The sequence below is a fragment of the Dermochelys coriacea genome, chromosome 28, assembly GCF_009764565.3.
Source record: "Dermochelys coriacea isolate rDerCor1 chromosome 28, rDerCor1.pri.v4, whole genome shotgun sequence".
Lineage (NCBI taxonomy): Eukaryota > Metazoa > Chordata > Testudines > Dermochelyidae > Dermochelys > Dermochelys coriacea.
In genome coordinates, this window is record NC_050095.1 from 4766590 (window position 1) to 4786237 (window position 19648).

At 44.1% G+C, this 19648-nt stretch overlaps 1 protein-coding gene across 47 annotated transcripts in view; it reads left to right on the forward strand.

The window, feature by feature from the left end:
* The window catches only part of LOC119849376 (zinc finger protein 420-like), a 3142523-nt gene that overhangs the window by 2096708 nt on the left and 1026167 nt on the right, over nt 1–19648 (forward strand). For 5 of the 47 annotated variants that reach the window (XM_043503764.1, XM_043503763.1, XM_043503765.1 and 2 more), the window contains one exon: nt 13753–13835. The exons of the other annotated variants lie outside the window; for them this stretch is intronic. In XM_043503764.1, coding sequence (XP_043359699.1) covers nt 13753–13835 — 83 coding nt within the window. The remainder of the gene's footprint in view (nt 1–13752; nt 13836–19648) is intronic. 47 annotated transcript variants of the gene reach the window in all.

The following is a 19648-nucleotide window of genomic DNA, read 5'->3' on the forward strand; positions in this document are numbered from 1 at the left end:
TTCCAAGGGAGGCTGTGGAATTTCCTTCATTGGAGGTTTTTAAGACCAGGTTAGAGGTACACCAGTCTGGGAATGTCTAGGGATACTTCATCCTGCCTCATTCCAGGAGGCTTGAGTAGACGACCTCTCAAGATCCCTTCCATGCCTACATTAAAATAATTCTCTTTTGTGCCGTGTCTTGTTCTATACTGAGCTGCTTTACATGGTGCCATTTGGAACTATGATGCGCCATGTTGTGTTGCATAGTTTTATGGTGCTTTGTTTTGCCTCGGCTTGTTTGGAGCCCATGTTGTGTTGGTTTGAGCTGAGCTCTTTTCCATTGTTTACTTTTGTCTTAGAGTGTGTTAGTTTGCATTGTGTTGCTTTCTTTTCCTTTGTATTGTCATTTTATGCTGTGCAGTGTAGTTTTTTCTTGTTTTGTTGTCTGAAGTGCCTGACATTATGTTGTAGTGGGTTTTATTCTGTAGGTTGTGTTTTTAGACATATATATTGCATAGCATCATAGAAATGTAGGGTTGGAGAGGAGCTCAAGATGTCATCAAGTCCAGCTCTTTCTGCCGAGGCAGGACCAAGTATATGTAGATTTTCTCTGACAGAGGTTTCTCCTACCTGTTCTTAAAAACTTCTAGGGAAAGAGACTTGGCAGACGCCCCTTTAAGACTATTCCAGAGCTCACCTACCTTAGCTCTGCTGACACCCACACAGATTTTAGTGGTGAGCAGCTCTGGAGAGAAAGAGGAGACCCCAGTGAGTGGGCAGCTGCTTAAATAGACTAAAGTTGGGCGGAGAAACATTGACGTGTCCCAGGTCACCCAGGCCGTCTGTGACAGAGCTAGAAATAGATCCCAGTTCTAGTGCCACCGTACTGCTGTTTTTGGGTACTGAAGGTCTCTTCCACACTGGTGTTTTAGGCATTGGTGCAAACCCTTAGTATAGACAGAATTTATACTAGTGCACTCTGGCACTGGTGCACCATGTCCCAGTTTGAAGGTTTGGCGTTTGTGTGGAGGGCAGGGGCAGTGACCTCACTGAGGCCCGGGGCTGGCTGAACAGTGCAGCTGGTAACAGAGGGGCAGCAGTGAATGCTGGAGGTATAAGCCAGGAGCACAGTCCAACGGGACTGGACACTGACTTCTAACCCAGGACACCCACCCCCAGCTGTGTGCAGGGACTGCAGCTGAGATTCCCAGCCAAGACAGCCTGTGCATCCCTGGACAAACGACCTCTTTCTGCAGCCTAATACAATGGGGTCTGGGGACCTTTCCAAGCTGTGGGTGACGGGGCTCTGGAGTTAGCTGGGTCTGTTCCTCATTCTGTCACTGACCTGCTTGTTGATCTTGGGGAAGTGACAGCCCCTCTCTCTTTTCCTTCTACCCATTGTCTATTTGGATTGTGATCTCTTTGGGACAAGGACTGTCCCTCTCTGTCTGTGCAGTGCCCAGCACAATGGGGGTGCTGATCTCAGTCAGATTCTCTGCCATGTGCAGCATGTTGTGGTCCTGATCTCCATCAGTGTCTGTGCAACGCAAGGCACATGTCATGCCTCATGCTGCAGAGGAAGGCAAAACAAAACAAAAACCCCAGAGTCTCTGCCAACTGAGTCTGGGCAAAATCCCTTCCCATCCCCAAATATGGCAATCAATTAGACCCTGAGGATGTGGGCAAGACCCAGCAGCCAGACACCTGGGAAAGAAGTCTCTGTAGTAACTCAGAGCCCTCCCCATCTAGTGTCCCATCAGTGGCCTTTGGAGATATTTGCTGCTAGCCATTGCAGATCAGCTACCTGCCATTGTAGGCAGTCCCTTCACACCAATCCCTCCATAACGTTATCAAGCTTGGTCTTGATGCCAGTTAGGTTTTTTTTCCCCACTGCTTCCCTTGGGAGGCTGTTCCAAAACTTCACTCTGATGGTTAGAAACCTCCGCCTATTTTCGAACCAGAACTTATTGATGGCCAATATCCATTTGTTCTAGGGCCAACATTGGTGCTTAACCTAGATAATTCCTCTCCTCCCTGGTATTTATTCTTCTGATGTATTTGTAGAGAGCAGTCATATCTCCCCTCAGCCTTCTTTTGGTTATGCTACACAGGCCAAGCTCTTTGAGCCTCCTCTCCTAGGGCAGGTTTTCCATTCCTCAGATCATCCTAGTAGCCCTTCTCTGCACCTACTCCAATTTGAATTCATCCGTCTTAAACATGGGAGACCAGAATGGCCCACAGTATTTCAGATGAGGGCTCATCACTGCTTGTATAACAGTACCAATCCTTCCCTGTGTCTGCTGGAAATAACTCGCCTGATGCATCCTAGGACTGCATTAACCTATTTCACGGCTACATCCCCTTGGCAGCTCCTAATTATCCTGTGATCAACCAATACACCCAGGTCTTTCTCCTCCTCTGTCACTTCCAACTGATAAATCCCCAGCTTATTGCAAAAATTCTTGTTGTTCATCCCTAAGTGCATAATTTTGCACTTTTAATTTTCATCCCATTTTCTATTACTCCAGCTTTCAAGGTCATGCAGATCTTCTTGGATGATATTCCTGTCCTCCTCCAGATTGGCAATCCCTCCCAGCTTTGTGTCACACTCCCACTTTTTGTGCCAGGGTCACAAATAAAAGTGTTGAATAACATTTGGTCCGAAGACTGATCTCTGAGGAACTCCACTTGTAACCTTCCTCCAGCCTGACAACTCACCATTCAGTATGACCCCCTTGTAGTCTCCCCTGTAACCAATTCCTTATCAACCTTTCAGTTCCTATATTAATCCCCATTTTCTCCAATGTAAAGAATGGTTTCCCGTGTGGAACTGTATCAAATGCCTTACTGACATCCAGATAAATAAGAACTACTGCATTTCCTTTGTCCAAAAAATTAGTTCCCCTCTCACAGAAGAAGATCAGGTTTTCCTGGCACGATCTACCTTTTGTAACACCATGTTGTATTTATTAATAGTGCTGAAGGCTAGAAGGAACTGTTAGCAATTGGCTGAGAATGGTCACATGGAAGTGGGGGAGGGGCTGGCAGACATTGTGGGGGTGGGGAAGGGATGCGGTGTTGGAGGTGTATCTGGGATTTTGTTTTGAAGGAGTCCATGTCTCTGCTCCCTGTGGCCGTGGTGCCTTCCGTACCAAAGCAGCATGTCAGCAGAGCAGACGCGCACACACCATAGCTCCATCTGGAACACGCGGCATTCACTGCCAGACGGGATGGGCAATTTTTCAGGGGCCCAGCTTGATATGCCTGGCTGGGGTGGATTCACTTGGACAGGAGTCTGGGGCTCTGATAGTTGGGGATGTTCCTTTTTTTGCATAGTCAGTTCTTTCCCTTTATTGTTTTACCCCCACCTATGCTTGATGTCACTCTCTTCTTAACTTGCTTTGGTTATTTCAGTTCCAGTTTTTAAATGGGATCTAATAATTGCAAAGCTGAACGAAAGATAAACCAAACAGAACCATTTGAATTTTGGCACACAGCTGGTAGGACTATACCCAGTGAAGGTATGCTGTAATTACCTGGTTACCTATAGCATTTTCTGGTGGGGTGGATAAAGGAATGTCAGAGAGCCAAAAGTGCTTTTTAGGGTGAAAGGGCTCATCAGGTGTTTGCTCCTGAGGGAGCATGTCACCGGCCAGGGGTTGCAGACGGCTGGTTTACAATATCCAATGAAATCTTGGAAACAATTATGCAAATAGATCCTAATGCTATTAGAACACCATGGTATTAATACTGATTCAAAACCGAAATTAAAATTTCGAGATAAACGCATGAGAAATGAACTGAGCCCTAATTTCCATTTCTTAATACCTGAAATTTTGACATTCGCTCACACCATCTTTTTTGTTTTTTAAAACGGATGCACAACACACAGTCAAGTTAATGAAAGCACACCAGTTATTAACTGCTTTGTGTTGCATAAACATCTGATTAAGCACCTAATTAAAACTGTACCACTGTAAGTGGAAATACATCAAGACAGCTTAGCTCTAATGGGTTGAAATGTGAACAAAAAGTTTCTAAATTAAATACATGGCAGGATGGTAAATGCCGGGAAATTACACACAAGCGCCTCTACCCAGTCCTGTTGACTTCTTGTCCCAACCCCCCATGAGTTCTGGCCTCTTGGTCAACTCAGCCCCCAGTCCCACATCAGCTGTGCCCTTTCCCAGCCTAACCCCTTTCTACTGTAGTTTATAGATTCATAGATACTAAGGTCAGAAGGGACCATTCTGATCATCTAGTTCGACCTCCTGCACAACGCAGGCCACAGAATCTCACCCACCCACTCCTATGAAAAACCTCACCCATGTCTGAGCTATTGAAGTCCTTAAATCATGGTTCAAAGACTTCAAGGAGCAGAGAAGCCTCCCTCAAGTCAACCATGCCCCATGCTACAGAGGAAGGCGAAAAACCTCCAGGGCCTCTCCAATCTGCCTTGGAGGAAAATTCCTTCCCGACCCCAAATATGGTGATTAGCTAAACCCTGAGCATATGGGCAAGATTCACCAGCCAAATACCCAGGAAAGAATTTTCTATAATAACTCAGATCCCATCCATCTAATATCCCATCTCGGGATTTGGCCTATTTACCCTGAATATTTAAAGATCAATTACTTACCAAAATCCCATTATCCCATCATACCATCTCCTCCATAAACTTATTGAGTAGAATCTTAAAGCCAGATAGATCTTTTGCCCCCACTGCTTCCCTTGGACGGCTATTCCAAAACTTCACTCCTCTGATGGTTAAAAACCTTCGTCTGATTTCAAGTCTAAACTTCCTGGTGGCCAGTTTATACCCATTTGTTCTTGTGTCCACATTGGTGCTGAGCTGAAATAATTCCTCTCCCTCTCCTGTATTTATCCCTCTGATATATTTATAGAGAGCAATCATATCTCCCCTCAACCTTCTTTTAGTTAGGCTAAACAAGCCAAGCTCCTTAAGTCTCCTTTCATAAGACAAGTTTTCCATTCCTCGGATCATCCTAGTAGCCCTTCTCTGTACCTGCTCCAGTTTGAATTCATCCTTTTTAAACATGGGAGACCAGAACTGCACACAGTATTCCAGGTGAGGTCTCACCAGTGCCTTGTATAACGGTACTAAAACCTCCTTATCCCTACTGGAAATGCCTCTCCTGATGCATCCCAAAACCGCATTAGCTTTTTTCACAGCCATATCACATTGGCAGCTCATAGTCATCCTATGATCAACCAATACTCCAAGGTCCTTCTCCTCTTCCGTTACTTCTAATTGATGCGTCCCCAACTTATAGCTAAAATTCTTGTTATTAATCCCTAAATGCATAACCTTACACTTCTCACTATTAAATTTCATCCTATTACTATTACTCCAGTTTACAAGGTAATCCAGATCCTCCTGTATAATATCCCGATCCTTCTCCGAATTGGCAATACCTCCAGGCTTTGTATCATCTGCAAACTTTATTAGCACACTCCCACTTTTTGTGCCAAGGTCAGTAATAAAAAGATTAAATAAGATTGGTCCCAAAACCGATCCCTGAGGAACTCCACTGGTAACCTCCCTCCAACCTGACAGTTCGCCTTTCAGTAGGACCCGTTGCAGTCTCCCCTTTAACCAGTTCCTTAACCACCTTTTGATGTTCATATTGATCCCCATCTTCTCCAATTTAACTAATAATTCCCCATGTGGCACGGTATCAAATGCCTTACTGAAATCTAGGTAAATTAGATCCACTGCATTTCCTTTATTTAAAAAATCTGTTACTTTTTCAAAAAAGGAGATTAGGTTGGTTTGGCACGATCTACCTTTTGTAAAACCATGTTGTATTTTGTCCCATTTACCATTGACTTCAATGTCCTTAACTAATTTCTCCTTCAAAATTTTTTCCAGGACCTTGCATACTACAGATGTCAAACTAACTGGCCTGTAGTTACCCGGATCACTTTTTTTTCCTTTCTTAAAAATAGGAACTATATTAGCAATTCTCCAATCATACGGTACTATTCCTGAGTTTACAGATACATTAAAAATTCTTGCTAATGGGCTTGCAATTTCAGGTGCCAATTCCTTTAATATTCTTGGATGAAGATTATCTGGGCCCCCTGATTTAGTCCCATTAAGCTGTTTCAGTTTCGCTTCTACCTCTGATATGGTAATATCTACCTCCATATCCTCCTTCCCATTTGTCATGCTACCATTATCCCCAAGATCCTCTTTAGCCTTATTAAAGACTGAGGCAAAGTATTTGTTTAGATATTGGGCCATACCTAGATTATCTTTAACCTCCACTCCATCCTCAGTGTTAAGCGGCCCCACTTCTTCCTTTTTAGTTTTCTTCTTATTTATATTGGTATAGAACCTTTTACTATTGGTTTTAATTCCCTTTGCAAGGTCCAACTCTACTCGGCTTTTAGCCTGTCTCACTTGATCCCTACATGTTCTGACCTCAATTAGGTAGCTTTCCTTGCTGATCTCTCCCATCTTCCACTCCCTGTATGCTTTCTGCTTCTTCTTAATCACCTCTCTAAGATGCTTGCTCATCCAGCTTGGTCTACAACTCCTTCCTATGAATTTTTTCCCCTTTCTTGGGATACAGGCTTCCGATAGCTTCTGCAGTTTTGATTTAAAGTAATCCCAGGCCTCCTCTACCTTTAGATCCATAAGTTCTTCAGTCCAATCCACTTCCCTAACTAATTTCCTTAATTTTTGAAAGTCAGCCCTTTTGAAATCAAAAACCCTAGTTGCAGATTTATTTTTGTTAATCCTTCCATTTAGTTTGAACTGAATTAGCTCATGATCACTTGAGCCAAGATTGTCCTCTACAACCATTTCTTCTATGAGGTCCTCGCTACTCACCAAAATTAAATCTAAAATGGCATCCCCTCTAGTCGGTTCAGCAACTACTTGATGAAGGAATCCATCAGCTATCGCATCTAGGAAAATCTGAGCCCTATTATTATTTCTAGCACTGGTCCTCCAGTCTATATCTGGGAAGTTAAAGTCTCCCATGATCACGCAGTTTCCATTAGTATTTACTTTATTAAAGACATTAAAAAGGGCTGTATCCATATCCAAATTAGATCCCGGAGGTCTATAGCACACCCCAAGCACTATCATAGGAGAGGCTTTACTAGTTTTCTTCCCCAATGTAATTTTTGCCCAGACAGACTCTGTCTTATCCATTGCATCGCTTCTTATTTCTTTACATTCTACCTCATCATTGATATACAGTGCTACTCCACCACCTTTACCTTTGTTTCTATCTTTCCTAAAGAGCACATACCCTTCAATACCTGTAGTCCAGTCATGACTACTATTCCACCATGTTTCTGTTATCCCTATAATATCTGGTTTCACTTCCTGCACCAGTAGCTCTAGTTCCTCCATTTTGTTACCGAGGCTCCTCGCATTAGTGTACAAACATCTTAATTTTTGCTGTTTGGCCTCGCTCACATTTTGCACCCTATTAGGCACAGTCATTCTACAGCCAGTATAACCTATTAGACTAGTATCCGCACCGCCCTCGCTCCTTATATACATTCTTCTACCCATGGCTGTATCCTTTCTTACTTCATCTTCTTCCCTCTCAATGCTAAAATCTGGCGTGGAGATTTTCTGGACATCTCCCATCCATCTCCCCCCAATTCCTAGTTTAAAGCTCTCTTTATCAGTTGTGCCAGCCTCGATCCTAGAAGTCTATTTCCTTCCCTACTGAGATGAAGTCCATCCCGAGAGAACTGACCTCTGTCCATGAATGCCTCCCAGTGGTCATACATCCCAAAGCCCTCCTTATAGCACCACTGCCTAAGCCATCTGTTGACAGTCATAATCTTGTCAGACCTTTGTTGCCCTTCTCTAGGAACAGGAAGGATCCCACTAAAGATCACCTGAGCCTCAATTTCCTTAAGCGTCTTCCCCAGCCTAGCATAGTCTCCCTTAATACTTTCCAGCGAGAATCTAGCCGTATCATTTGTTCCCACATGAAGGATAATTAGGGGATTCTTTCCCGCTCCCTTTAGGATCCTTTTCAACCTCAGGTCTACATCCCGTATCTTAGCACCCGGAAGACAGCACACCCTTCTATTCTCTGGATTTGCTCTGGTTACAGGCCTGTCTATTCTTCTCAGTAAAGAGTCCCCGATCACATGGACCTGCCTTTTCCTGGTGACAGTGCTATTCTCCAGTCTCTCCCCTGTTCTCTCTGGCTGCAAGTTCTTTCCATTCCTATTTTCCCTTACAATCTTCTTCAACCCATCCTGTATCCTCCTGGGGCTCATATTTGGTGTAGTTTCCCTTGACTCTTCCCCTTTTTCTATAGGGCTAGCCTCTCTTCTCTTCTTCCTTACCCTTCCACCTTCAGCGACTACCTGCTGAGCCCCTTCTTCATTTTCCAACTCTGCAAACCTGTTCCTAAGCTCTATTTCTCCTTCACTAGCCCGTCTATTTCTCCTTCACTAGTTCTGTTGTCTAGGCAGGGCGTTGGCGCTGCAGCCCCTAAGGCACCTGCCTTAATCCCTGTCTCTCATACTGGGGCTCTTTAGATTTCAGGGAATGATTTATCAGAGTTACTGACTCTGGAAGGAGGGAGAGAGAGAGGCTGAGAGGGAGTTGGCTCCCCACACTCTGTAGGGCCATGTTCAACCCTGGTAGTCTCCATGTTCCCTCCACCCTCCCCCATGTGTCTCTGCTCATGTGTGAGTGTGTCACCTTCTGATCATAATGCCACTGGCCTCAGCAGAGCTCCAAGACAGGAACTACATCACAATGGGATTAGGTTACTGAAAGCAAAATACATCACAGGGAGGGTGTAATTATTCTCAAAGCAAGTATTACAGTCTAGGAAGTGAAAGAATTTAAGTACTTCATTACTTAATAAAAATCCAATCCTTTCAAGCATAATTTTAATAAATTGCAGTAAATGTTGATTTCACTCTACACACACAGATGAAAAAATTATTTTGTATAGGTAAAATACAGAAATGCTTCTGGAGATATTCAAGTTTGACTGAAGGATATTTACACTGTATATTTTGCATGTGACATTGACAATTTGTGTTTGAACCATTATAAAGATTTGGCTCTTTGAATCTCAACATTTACTGAAATTAAATAATTGTTGTCTGACCACTCCCATAACGCTGAACAGTGAAATTGTAAACATTGAAAAAAGGGCTTAAAAATAAAAACTCATATCATCATTTGAAATTTGAAAAAAAAATAGACAAAATGAATTTTGCAAAACCCACTTAACAGCAATCGCAATGTGCTAGGGGATGGAAATTCACAGCTAAGGCACCCAACCTTAATTCTGCCCTGTAGTGACTCCAGGCAATCGCCATAGGGCTAAGAATAAGGCATTTTACTCTATAAAGTTCCAGATTAGATTGTGCCGAGTTGTAAAGACATGAGATGTTTCTCTCAGCTTCACTTGGTTGTTTCTTTTATTGGTAATTCCCAAAAGTCAATAGATAAATAACGTTCTATCAGTTATGAAGTGGCCGTTTCAGATTTCTGGCGAGTGTCTATTAAAATTTTCCACTAGGGGCCAGGTTCTTGGACAGATGGGACCTTGGTTTCATTTTAACTTGTGAATGCTCAGCAGTTTCTGGAATTTGGTTCAAAGTATTTACGTGTTTCCCTGGCCTGTTCTTAAAAGTGTTGCTAGAGAAAGTGAGGAGGGGCAGAAATTCACTGCAGGATGAGGAGCTGAGTCCCTTAGATATTTATAGCTCATTGGAAGGAGGACCGGGGTTGTTGGGTGTCTGATGATTTAATAATAAACACACAAATATCATAGTTCGTAACGAATTTTCATCTTCTAATTCCCATGACCTACTAATTTTCCCTGGCTTCCCCCAGCAGTCTGGGGAGGGAGTACTAGTAAACTCCTTTGGCCAGTGTGGAACTTAAGGCACAAGGTTCTTTCAGTGGCTGGCTCATAGTCATCCAGAGTGATATTCACTTCACTGGATAAATCCCTAGTTGCTGGTCTCTGCAGAGGAGTGAGGAGGTGAATTCCATCCCCCATTCCTGGGCATGGACCCCCCCCCCAACCACACTCTTCACCCCAATCTCAGACACTACCCCAGCCTTCCCTTGCAGTGATGGACCCACTTGATGCTGCCAGAGCCATCTACCATGGGACCTAGAGGGGACAGAGGCCCAGCTCCAGAACTGCTACCACACTCCCCATGCTGTGCTGGAGTTTGCCCTGGCTTTCCAGTCTGCAGATGGGTCTAGTTGTTTGGGGACCCCGCCCATGCACCCACCACACATGAAGGTGGTCCCCCTCATATAGGACACAAACATACCCGGGGCGGAAGGGAAATGTAGTTTCTTCCCGGGGCTTGAAAATGCTTGGTTAAAAGTCCTGAGCTCTGTCTTCCTGTTTGTCTCCTTCTGCCACTTTCACATCTCTTGGAGAGACAAGGTGGGTCTAGGTTTAAGAACCTATTAAAATACCTCTCTTTGATATCCTGTGACCAACATGGCTTTTCCCTTTGTACCCCCTCCCACTCTCACCTCCCACTCAGCTGAGACTGTCCCATGTGATGGGAAAATAAGGGAGTTCAGTTCTGTAACTGGATTGGATCTTGCCAGCACTAATGGAAGTGAAAGCCTGTGTGCATTAATGACAGCAGCAGTTCTGGGACTCGGAGACATAGGGCGAAGAGATGGCAGTGAGCAGGTTACGTTTGTGCAGGGTGTGAGTAACTCATGTGGGAATTCTGCGCCAGTGCATAAGTGCAGAATTCATGTCCAGCGCAGAATTTTTTTTTTTGAATGAAGAAAATACATTGTGCCCGAGAATTGGTGCAGTTCTGCCATTCACCCACCACAGGCACCAGAACAGAGAGCAGGATTCTTTTTGGTGGGAAATTGTTGCCCTGAGCTATACCCCAAATGGGAAGAGAGTTAGTGGGTGCAATTTGGTAGAGTCCAGAGACGTGGCTGTCTCTGGGGGTGGGGACAGGATGGTCGTTCTCTACTCACAAGAGGATGTAGAAGAGGCACAGGAGGAGCAAGTGTCCCCCATGGAGACTGCCCAGCCCCAGCTGCTTCTGCCCCCACCCTACCCCAAACGTCTTCTCCCCTCCAACTATTAGCTGCCAGTCTTCCCGCGCTGCTACCCCTTCCTGACTGGCAGAAAATCTCTAAGCCAGGGGAGGCAAACTTTTTGGCCCGACAGCCACATCTGGGTGGGGAAACTGTATGCAGGGCCATGAATGTAGGGCTAGGGTTGCGAGTGCAGTGTGCAGGAAGGGGTTCAGGGCAAGGGGTTGGGGTGCAGGAGGAGGCTCAGGGCAGTGGGTTGGGGTGCAGCAGGGGTAGAGCAGGTGCTCAAGGCAGGGTGTTGGGATGCAGGAGGGGCTCAGGGCATGAGGTTAGGGTGCGGTAGAGGGCTCAGGACAGGGGATTGGGGTTTGGGTGCAGGAGGGGTTCAGCCCAGCACCGCTTATCTTGAGCGGCTCATAGAATCATAGAATCATAGAATATCAGGGTTGGAAGGGACCCCAGAAGGTCATCTAGTCCAACCCCCTGCTCAAAGCAGGACCAAGTCCCAGTTAAATCATCCCAGCCAGGGCTTTGTCAAGCCTGACCTTAAAAACCTCTAAGGAAGGAGATTCTACCACCTCCCTAGGTAACGCATTCCAGTGTTTCACCACCCTCTTAGTGAAAAAGTTTTTCCTAATATCCAATCTAAACCTCCCCCATTGCAACTTGAGACCATTACTCCTCGTTCTGTCATCTGCTACCATTGAGAACAGTCTAGAGCCATCCTCTTTGAAACCCCCTTTCAGGTAGTAAAAGGTTCCATGGTGGCTGCGTCATTTAGTGGGACTAAGGCAGGCTTCTTGCCTCCCCTGGCCCTGCACCGCTCCCGGAAGTGACCGGCATCTCCAGCAGTGGCTCCTGATGGTGAGGTGGGGCTGCCCTCTCCATTGGTTATCACCCCCAAAGATGCTATTGGCGCGGTTCCCCATTCCCAGCCAATGGGAGCCGCAGGAAACGGTGCCTGCAGGCAAGGGCAGTGAAAGGCAATTGTCTGAAGCCCCCTTCAGTCACTGACGAAGCAACATCCCAAATGGAAATAATAGAACTTTTGGAAGATGACAGATTGAAATCCGTTCAGAAGGCAGAGGGGACCCTTACTTTCTGGAAATCTGTACCAAAGGTTAAATACCCCAACAGCAGAGGTACAGCCCTAAAATTAATTTCGACGTTTGCCTCAACCTATCTTTGTGAGTCTGTTTTCTCGACACTCAAACATGTGAAATCCAAGCACCGATCCATTTTGACAGACAGCCACTTAAGAGAACTGCTGCGTGTGAGCACAACTGAACACAAACCAAACTTCAAGGGAATTGTTGAAAGCAAGGATTGGCAGAAGTCCCACTAAGTAAAAGATTAAGTCATTATTGTTCACTATACGTTATAAATGTATAATAAATATACATTATCAACTTATATAGTGTATGTGTGTGCATATATATACACACACACATATGTATATAATCATTACATATGACTGAGACTCTTTGGCAATGTACATTGGTAAATTCTGGCTCCTTCTCAGGCTCATGTTTGCCATCTGTGATCTAGACCGTCACTGACAGGGGTTTGTCCATCCTGCTCTTTAAAATCCCCAATGATGGAGTTTCCACAACCTCCCTAGGCAGTGCTTATTCCAGTGCTTCACCACCCTGACGGGAATTTTTTTTCTAAAGTTCAACCTAAACTGCCCATTGCTTCTTGTCCTATCCGCAGAGGTTAAGAAGAACAATTTTTCTCCCTCCTCCTTGTAACAACCTTTTATGTACTTGAAAACTGTGATCATGTCCATCCGGTCTTCTCTTCTCCAGACTGAACAAACCCAATTTTTGCAATCTTCCCTCATAGGTCATGTTTTCTAGACCTTTAATCATTTTTGTTGCTCTTTTCTGGACTTTCTCCAATTTGTCCACATCTTTCCTGAAATGTGACACCCAGAACTGGACTCAGTACTCCAGTTGCGGACTAATCAGCACGGAGTAGAGCGGAAGAATTACTACTTGTGTCTTGTTTCAGAGGGGTAGCCGTGTAAGTCTGTTTCAGCACAAACAACGAGGAGTCTTGTGGTCTGAAGAAGTGGGTCATAGCCCACGAAAGCTTATGCTCTAATAAATGTGTTAGTTTTTAAGGTGCCACAAGACTCCTCATTGTTCTTGTGTCTTGCTGACAATACTCCTGCTAATACATCCCAGAATGATGTTTGGTTTTTTTGCAACAGCGTTGCACTGTTGACTTATATTTAGCTTGTGATCCACTATGACCCCCAAATCCCTTTCCGCGGTACTCCTTCCTAGGCAGTCATTTCCCATTTTGTATGTGTGCAACTGATTGTTCTTTCCTAAGTGGACTAACTTGCATTTGTCCTAATTGAATTTCATTCTTTTTACTTCAGACCATTTCTCCAGCTTGTCCAGATCATTTTGAATTGTAATCCTCTCCTCCAAAGCACTTGCAACCCCTCCCAGCTTGATATTATCCGCAAACTTGATAAGTGTAATTGAGAGCCTCTGTTATTGGGAGGGTTTCACTCTGTCTCACAGGGTTCCATCGTGGTGGGAGGGGGCTAGGCCTGTACTGGAATAAGGTCACTCTGTGCTTCACAGTGTGGCAGAACCTAGAATGTCCATTAGCAGGAAAAAATCCTGGGGGGGAATTGGCTTGTGGAATGGACAAAAGCCCCATCTGACTTCTCTCACATGCCCTTCTCGCCCTGGCAGGCTACAGAATAACGTCCACGTTTCACTCCAGATCATCCCATCCTCCCAGGGGGAAGGAAATGGCTGCAATGGATCTGGCTCAGGTAAGGATTATGATGGAGCTGGTGGTGGGTTCTGCTTGGAGGGAGAGGAGTAGTAAATGCATAGGAGGGTGGGAGCTTCTCCTATGGCAGGAAATATCTAGGGTTGAGAAAAGGAGAGGACAGGATGTGACAAATCTTCTGAGACTTGTGTAATCTTGGGAGTGGTGGGTTGTCAACCCCGGGGTGCAGTCTGGGGGCTTCTGGGAACTGCTGTGCCCTCTAACCCTCAAGCTGGGATGGCCCTTCTCACACTGCTTTGCTGGAGTTTCAGCCAGCCTCTCCAAGCCCTCTTATCACCCAACACGACAGCAGGTGGCATCATATATCCAACTAAGCTACCTGAGTGCTTTACCTAAGCCACTCAAGGACAGTTAGAAGACAACAGCCAATTTCCCAGCTCCCCAGTTTTGCACCCATGCTGGAGTATAAACCCAGAATTATACCGTCTTACACTGGACAGGTATCTGTACAATATAAACTCATGAATATAGTTTTCCTTCCCCTTGATGTGGGAAAGAGATGCACAACAAGCTTGTGTTAACCAAGCTGAGATTTTTTTTCTCCTCGGACACTTCACTCAAAATACACTGGTTAAGATAAAGCATAAAACAAGTTTATTAACTACAGAAAGATAGATTTTAAGTGATTATAACAGATAGCAAACAGATCAAAGCAGAATACCTAGAAAATAAACAAAAATGCAAACTAAGCCTAGCATGCTAGATAGATAGGACTTGAATTAGCAATTTGTCACCCTGACTGATGATACAAGCAGTTCACCAAGTTTCCATACACAGGCTAGAAATCCCTTTAGCCTGGGACCAGCACTTCTGCCAGTTCAGTCTTTGTTCCTCAAGTGTTTCCAGGAGTTCTCTTGTGTGGAGAGTAAGGCCAAGAGATGATGTCACATCCCACATTGTATAGCTTTTCCATATGGCGGGAACCCCTTTGTTCCAAAGTCAGTTACCAGTCCACTTTGTGGAAAAATGGACATACCAACGTGGAGTTCAGTGTCATGTGGTCTGGTCACATGCCCTAGCATACCCTGCTGAGTCATAGTAGCCATTACTCATAGGCTGGCTGAAGGCTATTCACAGGAAGGCTAAGCTATTCCATGGTCCATTATCTTTGTTGATGAGCCATCCGCACTTGTTGAGCTGCTTCGTTGTTGTACCTGAAAGGCTAGGTATGGGTGTTACCCAGAGTAAGCACATTTGAAATACAGATATATAGTCAATATCGGTAACTCCAGATACAAACATGATACATGGACACAAACTGGATAATCGTATTCAGCAAATCATAACTTTTCCAGTGACACCTCACAAGACTCATCTTGTAAAAAATGCATCATAGGTATGTGCTAATCATATTATTATCATGTCACTATGATAAATACGGGCTGTAGTGTCAGATTGGGCCTAATTTCCAGGCACAGGAGTTGGGAATGGAACTTTCCCTTCTTGTGGAACAGGAAATAACGCCCCAGCCAGGCCTGGGAAAACTTCCCATACTCCCAGCGTTAGAGCCTGAATCTATTGACACTTCATTAGTTACCACCACCCCCAATCTTTGTGGCAACTGAAAACTTTATCAGTGATGATTTTATATTCTCTTCTAGGTCATTGATAAGAATATTAAATAGTACAAGGCCATGAACCAATCATTGTGGGATCCTGCTAGAAATAAATCCACTTGACCATGGTTCCCCATTTACAATCACCGTTTTTAATCTATTTAATGTATGCCATGTTTATTTAGTATCATTCTACTTTTTTAGTCAAAATATTGTGCTGAACCAAGTCATATGCCTCATAGAAGTCTAGGTATATTACATCAATACTATCTGCTGCAACCAAACTTTTGATCTCATCCAATAAGGATATCCAGTTAGTTTGATTGGATTTATTTTCTCTAAACCTTTGTTAATGGGTACTAATTATATTACCCTCCTTTAATTCTTTATTAATGAAATCAAGTATCAGCTGCTCCATTATCTTGTCCAGTATCAATGTCATATTAACACTCTTGTAATTAGCTGGGTCATCTCTTTTACACTTTTTAAATATTGGCACAGCATTAGCTTTATTCCAGTCTTCTGGAATTTCCCCAGTGTTCCAAGTCCTAATTAAAATCAACATTAACAGTCCATCACACTCCTCCATCAGGTCATTTAAAACTTTTGGATACAAGTTTCAGAGTAGCAGCCGTGTTAGTCTGCATCCGCAAAAAGAAAAGGAGGACTTGTGGCACCTTAGAGACTAACAAATTTATTTGAGCATAAGCTTATGAAGTGAGCTGTAGCTCACAAAAGCTTATGCTCAAATAAATTTGTTAATCTCTAAGGTGCCACAAGTCTTCTTTTTCTTGGATACAAGTTATCTGGACCTGCTGATTTAAACATGTCTACCTTTAATAGCTGCTGTTTAACATCCTTGTGAGTTATTGTTGGAATGGAAAAAGTGTCGTCGTCAACATCTTATGATATGACTACATCATCTGTTTTTCCCCAAATCCAGGAGAGAAATATTTATTGAACACTTTTACCTCTTCCGCATGATTTTTTGATAATTCTGCCGTTTCCATCTACTAATGGACCACTGAAATTGTTAAATTGTTAGGATTGATTTTGTGTTTAATATACGTTTAATAACTTCCTTCTTATTTTCCTTGATTCGTCATTGATTTCTGATAGCTTCCCTTATCAATTTTCTACAATTCTGACCTTTTAACTTATATTTTTTACTATTGACGTCCCCTTTCTTCCATGTATTTTATTTGGAGAGTGTTAGGATTCTTACCAGGGAGCCACCAGCAAGGTCCAGAGACAGCCCCATCTCCTATATCAAGTTCTGGCTAGTAGGTATGTGATAAATGTGAAGACCCTGCCTCTTTCTGTCAGCTGGAAGACACAAAGGTTCTCTCTTTCTACCCTCAGATGCCTCCTGGCTGCTCTAAGCAACGTGGGGGTGGGACTCTGTTAAAATGTGCCTCCCGGAGCTTCCATTTACCCGGTGCCACTGTTCCATGAATAGTGGGATTGAGACTGGGGAAGCGGGTACTGAGTGTTGGACTCTTTCTCTTTCAGGGGCCGTTGACTTTCGAGGAGGTGGCTGTGTATTTCACCAAGGGGGAATGGGCTCTGTTGGACCCCAGTCAGAGAGCCCTCTACAGAGATGTAATGCAGGAGAATTATGAGACTGTGGTCTTGCTGGGTAAGGAGTCCTGTCCCCTCTGTTATTAGAAGCTCTAAAGAACCTGAGTAGTAATAACTTTATACCTTTATTTGTCATACAAGTTTCCTTGTCCACCCCCCCCCTTTTTTTTTTTTGCCTCATCTCCCACCCACTAGTATAATTTTTGGATATGTGCTTTTTGGTGCCCTTAGTCATTTTAAAAATTCATTTAATGTATCCTTATTGGCTACATTAATAAATACATTAATAACTGTAGCTTTCATGCCTTTTCCTCATTTTAAGAGGAAAATATGCTGCCTGTAGAATTCTAAATTGAGTAAATAGGTGTATGGCTCATGCATGGCTTGTGTGACAGTCATATGAGCTCCTTTTTTGATAGGAAAGGGCATAATGTTGCCGTTCAGGACCCCACAGGTGAAGGAAGAATAGAGCCATGGGAGGGGAGAAGAAGGGGAGGGAGGAGATAATCCTGGGGTGCCAGAAAATGGGAAGGGTGTGTCCAGGGTTAGAGCTAAGAAGTAGCAGGGAGGGATGAGGTACTGAGAGACGAGGAGGGAACACAAGAAGCTCCCAAGGTACCAAGGTGGTGCCCGCTGAGAGAAATGGGAAGGAGGGGAGGGGAGTGTGGAGGAAGGGCACCCAGGAAGTGGGTTAGGTGGGTCAGTGGGAGGGAGGAGGGGTTTGGGGATGTAGAGCTGTGGGGGATCCCAGACCTTTAACCTTGAATCCCTACCCAAGCCTTGTTGCTTTAGAGCCTTCACTCCAGTTTTATTTCTGTTCAGTTTCACATCATTATACATTTTTTCCCCAAATATTTTTATTTTAACTCTTGACCTCCCTCTCCCACTCCTTTTCTCCCTCAACAGATAACCTCCCCATCTCTATGCACAGCTTTCCTGGCCACCGATCCTGAGTCCTTGCTGCATTCCTTCTTCCCATAACAGGGCCACTACTCAGGCACAAATGGGCACTTTGTTGATGGTGTCACAGGGTGGTAGGGTAGCCTGTACAATTTTTACACCTACGTTTTGGGATACAACTTGTCCTTGTACATGGCTGCTCAGAGTTAATTGAGAAGATGAAATTTGGTGAAACACACAGAAACTTGATTTAATACAGACAGGTGTAATTGAAATCATAGACAAGGATCAAGTCACATAACAATTAGAAAAAAGAAAAGAAGGACTTGTGGCACCTTAGAGACTAACAAATTTATTTGAGCATAAGCTTTTGTGACCTACAGCTCACTTCATCGGATGAAGCTCACGAAAGCTTATGCTCAAATAAATTTGTTAATCTCTAAGGTGCCACAAGTCCTCCTTTTCTTTTTGCGAATACAGACTAACACGGCTGCTACTCTGAAACCTGTCATAACGATTAGACTAAGGTAAGTGTAGTAAAGAGAGTCTTGCACTGTGCATACTTCCAAGTTATGGACACCATTGGAAACAAAGATCGAGGGGCAAGGGATCCCATCAGAAGGGAGGCCCTTCTTCAATTTACACTCTCTCGGGACCCAACAAAATGAAAAAATGGTAACTCGGAGAGGTATTTTATCCGCTTTCTTATGGTAATAGGATGGCTGTATACCATATCTGCTCCTTTATTCTGATTACAATAATGTCAATATCTGCCCCAACCCATATGTGGCCTTTGGGAAGTCCGTAATTAAGCATCAAGCATTAATACTCATGATTTGCATCACTTATTTATTAATAATTCCAATCTATGAAATTAGGTCCAACTGTTGAGATACTGCGTAGCAACTTAATTGCTAAAGCCCCCACCACAAACTTCCTTCTTTCAGAATCCTGTGGCGTATTGCACCTCTTTGTGGTTACTCGTTAGTCTCTCAAAATGAGGGTGCAAAACATCTGACCTGGGATTCTCTCCTTAGGCCTGTTTAGGTAAATCCCAGACTTCAGCATAACTGCTTCCACAAAGCCTCAACCTAATATAAGGCCCTTAACCATAGCAAGCTTAATAGCCCATTTATTTATGTTCACCTCCTTGCCCCTCCATGCATGTTCCAAGCTAAAAAGCAATACTCTTATAATGACATTTTACCTCTAAACCTCTAGTGAGCGTAAAATTGCCAAAAATACATGAGACTAGGTCAGAGATCATAAAATCAGGTTGGTGTCAACAGGAGTGAGAGTTTGGAGAGAGTCTTGTCCCCCTGCTCTCCCCATCTGCAGCAGCCACAAGCTGTCTTCCCTGCAGGCTCCTTGGATCTTTGAGCCTGTCCCTTCTGTAGTTGCGTGGCCCAGTTCTTGTTTCTTACATTCTCCTTTTCCAGAAGAATTAGAGGCTGTTCCTCCTGAATTTTAGTGTTTAATTCCCCAGCCTTCTCCACACACTGGGGGAGTTTAATTCTCCCTCCCATTACACCTGAGTCACTAGATTTCACAATTCCCCAGAATGTGCTTTTGTGATGTCACAGTTCTGGGGTAGCTAAGCCTTTGTCCTGCCCCCATGGTCTGTTCAAGGAATGCCCTCTAAGGTATCGGGCCTCTAGCAAGCCCCTCTCTGTGGGTAGGGACCCACATGCATCTCCTTTTTGACCAGGGTTTGAGGATTGCAGCTTGTCCTCCACTGTGTTTAGTGGACAAACCT